The following is a 14,529-nucleotide window of genomic DNA, read 5'->3' on the forward strand; positions in this document are numbered from 1 at the left end:
TAACTAAAATGAGGAAACAGGGGTCTATATACTAAATGTTGCTCTAAAAAGGGTCAAGGAGTTACCAAACAAACCTCTGAGTGTAGATAAAAAACTGAAAGAATCCATAAGCCTGATAAGACCAGGAGCTGCTAAAAAACATGTAAATTTGTTAAAATAAAATACAGTAGTAAATAATAAAAATAAAGTATATTCACATAGAGTCCATTTAAGATTCACAGGTATATATAATAGTCCTGTGATTAGTAGATCATAAGACTATCAAATACACAGTAGCTGGTAGAAATAATAGAAATAATGTAGCAAACTGTGCTTAATGCTACAGGATGGATATACACTGTAGCAATCATAAAAGTTCTTCTTGCTAAATGTTATAGTACCTGAGATAGAAAATAGGAATCCTGGGTAAATTACATTCCAAATGTAATACTCCACTTTTAACCAGTGCTGTCTTTATGCATGGGCACGCTGGACAGTTGCCCAGGTGCCCCATAAGCGTAGGGGCCCCACCACGATGGCTGACAGGGGAGATCCTTTTATGTCCCTTGCCGGCCCATGCAGAGCTAGCCTTGCTATCTGCCTATCAAAGATCTCCCTCACCGGCCTCCTGGCACTCGGTGCAGCCGAGGAACTGAAGGAGGACCCGGGAGGCTGTGTGTTCCACCTGCGAGCAGGCAGTCCGGAGCAGTTCCGCACTTTACCATGGCAACGCTCCGACACAGCTCGTGAAAGAAGTAAAGTCAGCCAGCAACTAGAGGAGCTGCTGACTAGAGTTTACTCGCCACCACTGGACCGCCAGACAGTGCAATGTCCCCCCTCCCTGGGAAAAGGTAAGAAGGGTAGGGAGACATAAAACATTCATTTTTCTAAATAAAAATATATACAGATTTGCCCGCATCTCATCCCTCACACCCAATAAAGACCATAATGCACCACTCACAAGCCCTACAGCCCTCACTACAGTCTCTGCGTGTGTTGTTTTTTGAGTATTCTGCAGTCTGTCTGTGTGTATTCAGCAGTCTGTCTGTGTGTTCAAAGAAAAGGATCTAGGCGCTCTCTATAAAATATGGGGAAAGGCAGCAGTAAATCAACAAGATTCCCAGAAACCTTGTATAAAAGAGCAATACTAAAGAACAATAGGTGAAAAACTGCGCCTGAAAATGAAATTAAGCACTGTGTTTTTAAAGCACTCTTAATATATTATATATATGTATATGTACTTTTATACTTATAACTTTAGTAAACAGTATGATGTTAAATAAACAATCCTCAAAAGTAGAAAAACAAAAACAAATAATATTGCAATATGTCACATTCATTTTATATATTAAATGGGTGTCCAAGAGAACTGACTCACACTTTGTTGAGCTACTTAGAGCTCTGATGTTTAGCGATTGGATGGTACAATCCCCCTCTCAGGATATGTGAATGCCCACTTGTTTAAATACAGTAGTAATTTCAATATATAGAGGATAAAACAGAATATACCTTTGTGTGTATATGCAGGAGTCTGTCTGTATTCAGCAGTATGTCTGTGTGTTGACGTTGCTACAGAACTTTGATATGTTTGTCTGGAGGCTGTGGGCTTCCCACGTTTAAAAAAAAAAAAAAAGAGGATCTTCACATATTGCACTATTATTTGGTTGTTGTGTTTCTGTTTTTGAGGATTCTTTATTGGACATCTACTACTGTTTACTCAAATAAGCCTAGCTGCCTATGCATAGGGATTTGGGCTAGTTCATAGGTAGTTCTTTTTTACTTTACTTGTTTTGTATGTATTGGGGCTGATGTGTGCTATGGTCATTGATGCCGTTCTGGAAGTGGTGGGAGTTTGAGTTCAGGACTTTTTTGTGCATTTGTATGTGTATTCAGCAGTCTGTGTGTGTATTAAGCAGTCTGTGTGTGTGCATCATTCTTGTGTGTTCAGCAGTCTGTGTCTGTGTATTCAGCAGTCTGTGTGTGTGTGTGTATGTATTCAGCAGTCTGTCTGTCTAATTACGTACTCAGCAGTCTGTCTGTATTCAGCATTCTGCGTTTGTGTCTGTATTTAGCAGTCTATGTGTATGTATTCAACAGTCTATGTGTGTGTGTATTCAGCAGTCTGTGTGTATTTGTATCAAGCAGTCTGTTTGTGTAATCATCAGTTTGTGTGTGTAATCATCAGTATGTGAATATATTCAGCAGTCTGTGTGTATGGATTGTATGTATGAATTGCATTTGTTGGAGGTACCTGTAGTGGAACCGCTGCCTGTTCATGGGTTTTCCCTCTCTTTTACATGTGTTTCCTCTGTATGTTCGCTTATTGTGCTCGCTCCCATTTCGGGAGGGTTTCCGCAAAGGGAATTCATTAACCTCCAGAGCGGGACCACCCCAATCCCTCATTTAGAATGTTAGGTTAGAATGATCACATCTCTCAACCTAAGTGTCAAAACGGCAAACCGCAAGGGAAACAGTGAGTGCTTCCCTGGGTGGCTGCTGTTCGCATAGATGAATGCCACCATTCGTGGATTGTTTCCTGACTTATTCGTCTCCCGGACGATGACCTCCCCGGTGCCCCATTAGAACATTCACACCAATTAATCAGAAAGTTCTCACTAGCAACATAGGTGTGAAACTGCAAGGGAAGCAATTAATGAGCACTTCCCTGGGTGGCCACCGTGCAAAAATTATAGTATCCTCTGTAAAACAACTGATTTTATTTGTGAAAAGATTAAAAGCACTCACAAGCATGAAATGTCAAGATTGTGTGTACCTGCGGCCTCTGACATGTGATCTTGACATTTCATGCTTTGTGAGTGCTTTTAATAATCTTATCACAAATAAACATACTTATTTATATGTGGTTTTTTCCCCCATCAGATCCTGGTCTTATCAGTTTTACTGAGTTAAGTAAGGCCAAAACAACATGCTTTTCCACGTTGTATTTGATGGGCTCATAGACTTAAAATAGTTCTACAATTACTATTGTACGGTGTGACCAGAGCCGCCATCAGGGGGTGATGGGCCCCCACGTGGAGCAACGGAACTGCCGCCGGTGCATCTGCACCGTGGGCCCACACGCTGATGGGGCTCATCAGGTGGCCCAAGCATTTCAGGCCACCCAATGGATCCTATTATCTTCAGGGGCCCGGTCAGCGCTGTAATAGCGCGACCGGGCTACTTTAAAAAAAATGCAGCCGTAACGCAACTGCTGCTGGGAGGAAGTGACGGCCGGTCACTTCCTCCTAGCTTAATCCGCACGGGAAGGAGGAGAGACAGTCTGAAGGCCGAGAGGAGAGGCAGCCGACTCCCATCATCCCCAGCCACCCTCCTGCAATGCAAAGGTAAGGAAGAGGAGGGTGGCTGAAAAATTAATTATGTATGTATGTCAGTATGTATGTGTATGTATGTATGTATGCCTGTATGTAGGCCAGTATGTGTATGTATGCCTGTATGTGTAGGTATGTATGTATGTCAGTATGTATGTATGTATGCCTGTATGTATGTATGTCAGCATGTGTATGTATGTATGTATGTATGTATGCGTGTATGTATGTATGTATGTATGTCTGCATGTATATGTGTGTGTGTGTGTCAGTATGTGTGTATGTATGTATGTATGCCAGTATGCCTGTATGTATGTATGCCAGTATGTGTCTGTCAGTATGTGTGTATATATCAGTGTATATGTATGTATGTCTGTCAGTATGTATGTCTGCATGTATACGTGTGTGTGTGTGTCAGTGTATATGTGAGTATGTATGTATGTCAAGGTGTGTGTGTATCCCCATCTCCTTATGCATGTGTGTGTGTGTGTCTGTATGTGTGTGTCAGTATGCCTGTATGTGTGAATGTCTGTTTCAGTATTTGTATCTGTTAGTATGTGTGTATCTTTCTGTGTGTGTCTGTTTATGTCTGTGTGTATTCCTGTTGGCGGGATTTGGAGGCTGGCACCCGGGGGCCCAGACCTTGAGCTGTGTTAGGGGCCCCAAAATCTCTGATGGTGGCCCTGGGTGTGACCAGGTGTTAACTGTGTTGGAAATCTTATCTTTACATATTTACGTGGGAAAATCTGTCTTCTTATTCAATAATTGTCATTCAAATAATACGGAGACCATTTCTGAAAGTGTAGAAAACTTTTGGGGGATGAGGTTTTTGTTATGAAAGTATATCCTGTGACAACTGATGCACCCCTAAGCCTAGATCAAATATGCTCCCTTAAAGAAACACTAAGTGTTAGGAATACAAACCTGTATAGTGAAGGTCACTACGTAGAGTGGAGGTCTTTACGGCAGCACAAGTACCGAGAAATGCATATTCCGGGTGTGCCCCCACCAATCTTCTTTTTTTCTGTGTATATTTGGAATCCATACCAGATTCCTATTGGGCTAACCACTGCACCTCTCCACTATAGGTGCCCCTTTGGAGGTGACCACAGGAAAACATGAATTGAGGAGAGTCTATGGAATCAGTTTAAGTATTGCAGTTAGCATGTTATCTCTCAAGTTAAAATTAGTGTAGGACCCACCAATATTGGGGTACTGTTATGTAGTGGTAGGCATAACACATATGGTGTAATCCCCATAGGTGTTTGTTAAGAAAGATTATTTTATCTAGCCTTGTAAAATTTAAAACAAGATTTGTTTGTGTAAAACCAAATAGTTACCCTTCGGAGTGGAACAGTGTGATTGATCAAGCGCTTAGAATTAGAAAGTGAATAGCAGCTTGAAACGCTCTTGTGTGGGAATACTCCTTTATCCACACAAGTTAAAATACGATTGTGATCTAAGTGATGCAAAGTGGAGCGCTTGGACGGCGGCCTGCCTCCAGGCCCCCACATCGGCTAGGGACTAGACGCTCCCCACTGGGGGGGGATAGCGTTGCTCCCCGGAGAGGATAGGGACGCCACTGGCATGACAGCTAGGCGGCACTCAGCAAATCCTACTTATTAGGACCTCAGTCCCTTTGCCTGCAAACTCCACCTGTAAGTGGGTTCCCACCACATACACAGACCCAGTACCTCCCCCTCTACCTCCCTTTTTTCTCTTCTTCTTTCTCTCTCGCCCTCTCTCTCGCTTCCTTTTCATCATCCACCTCCCCTCTCCCACCTCCCTCCACAGATTTTCTATGGAATTAAGGTCTGGATACTGGCTAGGCCGCTTCTTCTTGAGCAACTCCTTTGTTGCCTTGGCTGTGTGGTTTGGGTCATTGTCATGCTGGAATACCCATCCATGACCCATTTTCAATGCCCTGGCTAAGGAGGTTCTAAACCAATATTTGACAGTACATAGCCTTGGTCTTGGTAATGGTCGAGAGTTTGGAATCTGATTGATTGATTGCTTCTGTGGACAGGTGTCTTTTATACATGTAACGAGCTGAGATTAGGAGCACTCCCTCCCTTTTTATTGCTGTATTCCTGCAATACTACTATTCAATATACAACATAACGGCGGATCAGCCACAAGACCCGATGACTAAAAAGTCGGAGGTTCAAAGATACCTCGCCTCCGTAGACATGAGACGCCTGGAGGAGATATAGATTCCCTGGAGATGCCTATCACCTTAGAGGAACTCTCACATGCAGTCAAAATTTTGCAGACGGGCAAATCGCCAGGACTGGATGGCCTGCCCCTACTGTACTATAAGATGTTCCGCACGGAACTACTCCCAAAACTACTGAAAGCACTGAACGCCATCCTGAAAGAGGCCAAGTCATCCCCACAGTTCACAACAGCCAATATCACACTCCTGCCTATGGAAGGCAAATATCCCACCCTATGCCAAAGCTATCAACCGATTTCGGTGCTAAACACGGACCTCAAAATCATTTCCAAGATCCTGGCCAACCGAATCTCCCCAATGCTGCCGGCCATCATGAAGTCGGACCAAACAGGGTGCTACTCCTGTCCACAGATGCAAAAAAATTGTTTGACAGGGTAGACTGGGAACTCATGTTCCGTGTCCTGCAAGCCTTAGACATGGGCCCAAAATTCCTGTCCTGGATCTCGGCTCTATACACAAACCCATCGGCAAGATTGAGAATAAACGGAGCAATATCAGACCCATTCTAAATATCTAATGGAACACGCCAGGGCTGCCCCCTGCCTCTCTCCTCTTCGTGCTGATGTTGGAAACATTCCTGAACCGAAATCAGATCAATGCGGCTATCCTCGGCATGCAGGTACGGAAGACTTAACACAAAGTCCTGGCCCACGCAGATGATCTGCTTTTTGTAATAACAAACCCAACCAACTCACCCCATGAAGCATTATGGAGGAATTCGAGGCAATCTCTGCATTAATTACACCAAATCAGAACACCTAGACCTGGCCATTGATCGCAAGCAGCACCGAAACCTTGCACACCTCTAAAATGCGCTATCTAGGGGTCTGGCTAACTAGGGACCCAGCGGACCTGTTTACACACAACTTCCAACCTATACTGCGGAAAGCCATGAAGGAGCTAAAGCAATGGAACACACAATGCATATATTGGGTGGGCCGAGTAAATTCGGTGAAAATGACACTGCTGCCCCAATTACTGTTCGTGTTCCAGACGATGGCAATTCTAGTGCCACAACCATTCAAGACATTCAAATCAGAAGTCCTGAGTTTTATCTGGAAAGGCAGATCACCGAGAGTGGCACACTCCCAAATGACTCTGCCGACATTGAGGGTGTGGTAAATTACCAAATTAATATATATGTTACACAAGGTTCGTCTACATTAAAAAGTATTTATTAGAAGGCAACAACACAATACTATAAATTTATCACAAACACACAGCCCAGACCCCCGGAGCAACAACCCTTTTTTTAAATCTATCTATCTATACAGTAATCCCCTTCCCCACACGTTTGATCTCACCCACGGTTAGGCCTTCACATCTAATAATGGCTCACTGCTGCAAGTTCAACATCACATCCACCAAGGAAGAAAAGGAAGAAACAGAGTGTAACATTGTTCACCATGATAGCACATGTCTGCTGACGTCTGCTTATTAGCACAGCCAAGAAGGAACAGGAAGGGATGGGGATAGGGGGAAGTGGTTATCTCTTTCCTGACTTGTAAAGGTATTGAATTACCCAATTACCATATAAAAGAGTAAAGCTTATCCCCCTAAGAAAGACCTACATGAGCTTGGTCACATGCCCCCTGGTCACCATATTAATTTGATGACATAATGTCACCACAGAGGGGAGGACTGGTGCTACTGGTTCAAAAGATACTAACTGGCGGCTCACTTCTCAAGTATAATCAGCTAGACAGCACTGCGAATCGACAAGGAGTGGGTACGCCTAGAGGCAGACAGTTTTCGAAGAGACCTAAGACCCTGGATAGATAGAGCGGGGTAGAAGTGAGGCAGCTCTGAACCTGTTCATCACAGCGATGCTGCACTTATGGCACTGCCATGGATCCAAACATTACCTGACAATGGAACTGAGCCCTTTACTCCCCTTATGAGGCAACACTGACTTTCCCGCTGGCACAGAGGGCACTATGGGAAAGATGATGGGACGCAACCCCTTCCCGACGGTAAGAGACGTAATAGGGCAAAATGGATCCATCCGCACGTTGGCCGAGCTATTCCCAGACACGACCCACACACTGCTTCACTGAGTGGCAAGGCAGCAGATAACGCACTACATAGCCTCAATACCGCAAAAAACAAACATCCTCATGGAGTAAACAGATTTTGAGCACCTCTGCCTACCCGACACCACCATTCCCAGAACTGTGTCCATCATATACACTATGCTAGTGACAAACCGCTACTTACTACCACCACCCTGCATGCAAATCTGGGAAGAAGACCTCCAGCAGATGTTTACAAAATCTTCCTACAAGATCCTGGCGAGATGGTACCTGACACCGACCATTCTACACCGACGAAACACAGAGGAACCAGACCTCTGCTGACGCTGTGTGGAGGATCGGGGCACGTTTTTATTTTTACATATATAGTGGCCCTGCAGATTGGTTAAACCATTCTGAGACGCGATCATTCAGGTGGTAAAAAGACTATCAGAGGAACCCCCACGTGTGGAACCAGCAACATACCTGCTCCATCATAGGTCAGACCCAGTACAAGGCTACAAATGCTTGTCAATCCCAAGACTCCTGAACGTGGCAAAGGTTATAATCTTGATCTATTGGAGACAGTCACAGACACCTAAGAAGAAGGAAACCTAAGGACACTAGAAAATTTGAGGACCTAAAAGCTACCATGGTCAAGGAGAGAGAAAGATACATCCAACGATGATTCCACTAGCTGGAGTTCATATCCTCTGCTTACTTCACCAGAATGGTTAATAGTCCAAAACCCTCAAAAAGTCTAAATTCGTGTATTTGGGCTATATGGTTCTGGGACCAAACAGCCACACGAACCGGAGACCACCCTGGAGCTGGTTAAACCTAATTGATACTTTGTAGCAATTTCCACCGCAGTTCTAAGTGTTTGTCTGGGTGGCCGCATTTCCTATGGATGACCACGAGGTGTTTGGTTGTCGATTTCATCAAACTATTTTCGGACACCAAAACTCCAGAACATCGTTGGACTTCCATGATCGCCTGTGTTCGGTTCTACAATGCTTAGAAAGACACTGTTTGGTGGAAACGTTCCCATGAACAAGGGAAACAAGCTTCAGGGTAAGAACATTGAATATGTTCGGTAGTTTGTTCGGTTTTTAAACTACCGAACTAGACCGAACGCAAGCCCTTATTCTCTGGAACTGTTTTGGTCATGGGACCATGCGTGCGGTCGGTCAAATTATGACTTCCAGGAAATTCCTAAATCCCTGAACGGATCTGGGTGAATTTTGGATATGTTGGTCACCCAGATCTGGGCTATCGGGGTATATAACTCTCATGAGGTTTTATGTGGTTTTTGTTTTTTTAATTCTTTATTTTTGTGTCCCAATGCACATTTAACACATTTAGAATGCAAACATATGTTGTATAAACATCAGCTTCGCATGCTTTGCAAATCACTATTAGGAGAATATTATGCAGTGTGAACTTCTTTTTTTTTAAAAGTAAGGTACAGACAGGAAAATAACACGAGTAGCCTCAGTGGTGTCACAGTGGTTGGCTGTCTAGTGGCGGTATGTGTGTGTTCCACTGAGAGGGGGTCATCCCCGTTGCTGCAGTCGCCGCAGTAGTGATGTGTCTTGGGTCGGTAGTGGGGATGGGGTGGGATGGTGGGGGGAGGAATTACAAGATTGAGCCTGTTGCTCCTTTGCTAGCCTGTTCTCACAGGTTGGACCCTACGTGTTCCATCTATGTGTAGTGTCCGGTGAGGTTGGGTGAGTGACTAGTCGCAGCTTGGGAGCCGTGTGCATAGTGCGAGTGCTAGGGTGTAGGTCGGGTTTTTGTGTGATGTGTCTATCTACCAGGTATGCCAATAGAGTGTAGTGGTGGAAAGTCATTCCCCTGGCTGGGGTAGATGGTATATCACCCTCTGGGTATGTCCCTCAAGGTGGTACAGTGGGTCCCTGCGCTTTCCGTGCTTGTCTGGGTGTAAACTCTGGTACATCGGCTGGATTCAGTTGCGACAGGACAAGACCTCTCTGGTGTGGCGGTGTCAGGATGCCCAGGGTGGTAAGCAGTGATCCGATCTCCTGGGTGCTTTGTACTCTGTGTGTGGTCCCACCGTGGGAGAAGATGACCGCTCTTGGGGTTCCCCACTTGTAAGGTATAACTTTATTCCTTAAGTGCTGTAGGCTCGGTTGCATCTCCTTTCTCCATGCAAGGGTGTTCCTGGTTAAGTCCGAGAAGATGGACAGTGTCGATCCTTCAAAGGGTAGAGGGTTTTTCCCCGGAGCGCCATAAGGGTCAGTGCCTTGTGTTGGAGCGATTGGAATCTTACTATAAGATCCATGGATGCAGTCGCAGAAGCTCTGGGAGGGTTTGGCAGCTGGAACATACTGTCTAGCTGTACAGCCTTCGCCTGTTTGGGCGGCAATATGGTGTTCAGAAGGCGTCTAATAAAATGTGGCACCTCTTTGGTCCCTACTGAATCAGGTATGCCCCTGATCTTTAAGTTGTATCTCCTGCGTTGGTCCTCCATGGCATCCAATCTGTCTGTGGAGGCTTTCTGATTGCGCTGGAGGTCGGCCACTTGTTGTTCTACCGCTGTCAGCCGTGTATCTTGGGCGCAGGAGATTTCCTCCAGCCTGGTGGCCTTAGTGGCTACCGCGTCTATGGCCATTTTGTAGTGGGCCACGTTGGCCGCGATATTCTTTCTTAATTCGCTCAGCATGTGTTTGGAGCAGGTCCGCCGTTACCGGTTCTCCCGGCTTTGATTTGGCCTTGGTGGGGTCCGGTGCTTTGTTAGTAGTGGCTCCTATATCCAGGTCAGCTGTAAAGTCATCCGAGGAGTAGGAGTATAAGTCGTCTGCCGTCGCCATTTTGTCCCATGTGGCCTTGGTCGTGCCGCGGAGCAATTCTGCGATATCTCGGCCCGTGGGGGCTTTATCTGCCCTCGTTTTCTTCATTTTTTTGCCCATAATGTTTCAGTGTGCCGCTGGCAAGAGGGTTGTTTAAGTCTGGGGTTCTTCTCCACCTTTTAGAGTTCAATTTCTCTGGTTGAGATACAGAGCTCAAGATTATGCGACCGGCCAGTTCCCTAGCTGGCTCCGCCCCCAGGTTTTATGTATTTTTAAGGTACTTTTGGGGTGTTTGGGAAATGTGTGTTTTTGTGCTTGGAGATAATTGAGTTTAATACAGTGCTTGACTGTATGTATCCCAGGTACAGGGGAGGGATTATCTTGTTTTGTAAGGGAGTGTCCTGGACCTGAGAGCCAATGTAATCGTATGTATGTTTTTACTGTAGTCTACTCTCAGGTCCAGGGGGGAGTGCCCCTTGCATGAGGACCTGCATATAATGCCAGTTGTGACTGCCAATAAATGCTTTCCAGCTTGAACTCCCAGAACTATGTGTCATCTGGTTACTGGGAGGGGAAAGGAATATTCTTTAACCCCTTAAGGACCAAACTTCTGGAATAAAAGGGAATCATGACATGTCACACTGTTCCAGCGTGGAGGATTCAACTGGGAAAGTCCTTGTAAGGACTAGAACTCCCAGGGCTGAGAGTCGTCCAGTGCCTTGCGGCATCTAGAGCGAATTCCCCATTCGGCTCCAGGAGGGAGCGTTTCCAGGACCCCGGTCAAGCCACGGCAACTGTGGGCAAGAGTGCTGAGGTTTGTCCCCTGTTCCAGCTAGGAAGCGGTCCTTGGTGGATGTACCCAGCCAGGAGTACACGGAGCTCCGTTACACACCTCCCATCAAATGGATATCCAAAAATAAAAATACAAAAAAAGAAGCCTCCCATAGTGTCATATATTACTTACTTAGGTCCCACAAATCCTGGCTCTAAGTTTAAACACCTGTTTACCAATTTGGGGGCTGGCAAGAAACCAAAGAGAACCGCCTCTGAAACTGGAAAGCACACTGGACCATAAACAGTACTCGACAAGTTTAAAAGGTTTAATAACCAAGTACAATTAATAATATTAATTAGATTAATTATTAATCTAATGATGAGCTAATTCTATTCTTTCTGGGGACAGTTCCTTGATGTCCCCCAGCACTCACTAGTCCACTCGTCTCCTTCCTTTCTTGCTAGCAGTCAGAAGCTCCTAGTAACGGTCTGATCTATGATCACAAGAAAATCTGAAGACCATGTTTAATCAGCTCACTAGGCTTTGAGTACATGGCACTATCAGCAGCCAAATGCAAATGTACAACCTGCCTCTAAGGGCTTTTTTTCTTCTTCTATGTTTACTATTTGATGGGAGGTGGTATGCTACCTTAAAGACATAGAAACACTGTTTACTGAGCCAGTATCCTCAGGCTCTGACCCATGTGAGTGAACGCTATTACCACTTATTTTTAAGTCTCATATACATTACACTATATTTATATATATATATATATATATATATATATATATATATATATATATATATATATATATATGGTGTTTTCCATTTCATGTGTTTGGTACATGTCTGTGCTATACAATTTTTAATAAGGGTAAAAAAAACTGTACATGCATGTTATAAGCGCTTTACTTTGGATCACTTATATCACAATAGGATTTGTTTGTGTGTGCGCTATTTCTTAATCTGTATTTTATATATATTGTTATCTTTACGGCAGCACCCCTTCTGAGAAATGCATGTTCTGGGTGTGCCCCCACTAATCCCCTTTTTTCTGGGCAGCAAATTCAAGTCCTGACCGACAGAATGCAGAATTTATAAGTCCAATAAAGTATGGTGATCTGATGAAATACATTATTGTCTACCTGTCCTGTCTGCAATATTTCTGATAAGTCAAAGCTTCATGAAACTGCCAGTGGATTTCCGACAAATTAGAGTAGTTATTTGAGTGTATTCATCAACTCTGCAAACAATGCTTCAAGCAGAAGAAAATAAAAAAAACAGAAGTTATCTAACACTATGGTATACATATCCTTTTATAAGTTATGTTGTCTGAGGTTAAAAAAAAACAAAAACAGAAGTGTTGGTTAGAGAAAGATGTTAAAACAATAGTGTACTATATCCTGACCTAATACCTTCATGTGTTGTGTGTAAAAATATACCCAGAAATGTACAGTGCAGCTATGTCACAAAAACACTTAAAAAAAAAAATGCTGAGCAGAGTTCAGGAAAATGCAAAATATGGGCCAAAGTAGTCAAAATAGATAACAAAATTAAAAAAAGAAAAACTCTAACAAAATAAATTTAACTATATAAGAAAAGAAGGGAGCAGTCAAGGATAGGGGTTTAGTTTAACACCCTTGTCCCGTACCTAACCCACAAAAAAAGGTCACCTTGACTGGAAAAGCAGGGGATAACCCTAGGGAATACAATAAATAGTAGAGAACCAAAGGTGTCACTTGAATAGAAAGTGACCACAAGGTTAAATTTCCAATCCACTCCAATAAGATCCTAAATGAGAAAATAATAACAAATAAAAAAATAACTTTATTAGCAACTCTAAAAAGTAGTAGGACAAATTAAACAGTGTAGCCTGATATGGGGGGGAACAGCCCTAAGTGAGATTTTCAATAATAGATAGTCAATAATAAAGCATACCACACTAGTTCCAAACGGGTATGAATTGGCCGTACGAGAACTAACTGAAGAGGTAGCAATCTCCCCCTTTATGTGTTTAAGCCCTCATAGGAGTACATACAGCACTGGTTACGCCAGAACCTAGTGTGATCTTCCAGAAGCAAAAACTAAAACGTAAAAGGAATAGTGAGAGGAACATTCAGTTTAGATAAACTGAATTAAAGCACAGAATATCCATGACGGTGTACATGAGACTGAAGGTCTAGAGACTAGGGATCCCCTTACCACAGACCTCTGGTAACCATAGATAGGTGAATTTAATTGGTTATATCCCTATTACTTATCTCTCTGTATATACCCTTCATTTTATATATTTTTTCCTGTGTGCTTTTTTTCTCACCATTTAGCATATCTCTCACTATTCCTTTTACGTTTTAGTTTTTGCTTCTCATGCTCAATGCTTTTCATTTATTTTTACAGTTTGAGTTTGTATCCAAAATCCTCAAGTCCTGGTCTTCAGCATCTATGCAGTAGGAACAGGCTGGGGCATGGCGGGTGGCTGGGACTGCTGCTCTGGCTTGGTTCCTTTCTGCTCAGAGATGGGGGTGGTGGGCAGAATCTCTTCTTTGGGCTCGACAATGCTGACATGATCAGGTAAGGGCTTCTTGGGGCTAATCTTTCCACTTGGGTCCCATGGCAGCATGATCTTTACCTTGATGCCGAGCACACCTTGCCGGAGGAGCACATGGCATACAGCTGTATCCACGTAGTAGTTGACAGGGTCTCCACTGTGGATCATCAAGCCATCCACAAACTTCATGGACTTGGCTCTCTGACCACGCAGCTTGCCGGACACAACAACTTCACAACCCTTGGCGCCACTCTCCATGATGAAACGCAGCACACCATAACATGCTCTTCTCACAGCCAGGCCTCCCAGGATCTTGTAACGCAGAGATTGGCAACAAGGAGAATAGTGGTACAGTAGAGTCAAATCATAAATCATAACCGTGTCCTCAATGGTTGGAGGTTTTAGTCTCTGGGACCTCAGGGTTGTGGGGGTTCACCCAACTCCGAAAATCAGCGTGTATCTCTTGTGTTTGGGGGGTGCTGCAATGTCCCCCTGCACTTTCTTGTTGGCCTGCGGCTGGTGTTGGGTCTCGTGCAGGTGGGTGCCATTCCTTCGCTTTGTCTCCGATCTGGGCTGCAGTGAGGAGCTGTTGTTGGCTGGATGTACGGTGTATGGCTGTAAACCACTGCCTGTCGTGGCGGGGCTGGTGGTGCCTTGGGCAGGTGATGTCTTGCAGGTTGAGGGGGGTCTGTATAAGTCTCTCTTCGGCGCCGTTGCTCGGATTCTCTTTGTCTGCTTCGGGCGAGCACTGCCCTTTTGTCGCTTCTTCCGTCTGGTTGTATTGCCGTTTATCCACTCTAGTGGGGTTGTTGCCCTGATCTGTTGCTCTAGCTGCCTGCG

General features: G+C 44.3%; 1 protein-coding gene across 1 annotated transcript; it reads right to left on the bottom strand.

Moving 5' to 3' along the window:
• Positions 1-13,519: 13,519 nt before the first annotated feature.
• Positions 13,520-14,014, bottom strand: LOC134578141 (small ribosomal subunit protein uS3-like). The gene has a single exon (XM_063437140.1). It carries the CDS (start codon positions 13,945-13,947, stop codon positions 13,582-13,584), a length of 366 nt encoding a protein of 121 aa, XP_063293210.1. The 5' UTR covers positions 13,948-14,014; the 3' UTR covers positions 13,520-13,581.
• Between the last annotated feature and the right edge of the window lie 515 nt (positions 14,015-14,529).

The sequence above is a fragment of the Pelobates fuscus genome, chromosome 11 (genome assembly GCF_036172605.1).
Source record: "Pelobates fuscus isolate aPelFus1 chromosome 11, aPelFus1.pri, whole genome shotgun sequence".
Classification (NCBI taxonomy): domain Eukaryota; kingdom Metazoa; phylum Chordata; class Amphibia; order Anura; family Pelobatidae; genus Pelobates; species Pelobates fuscus.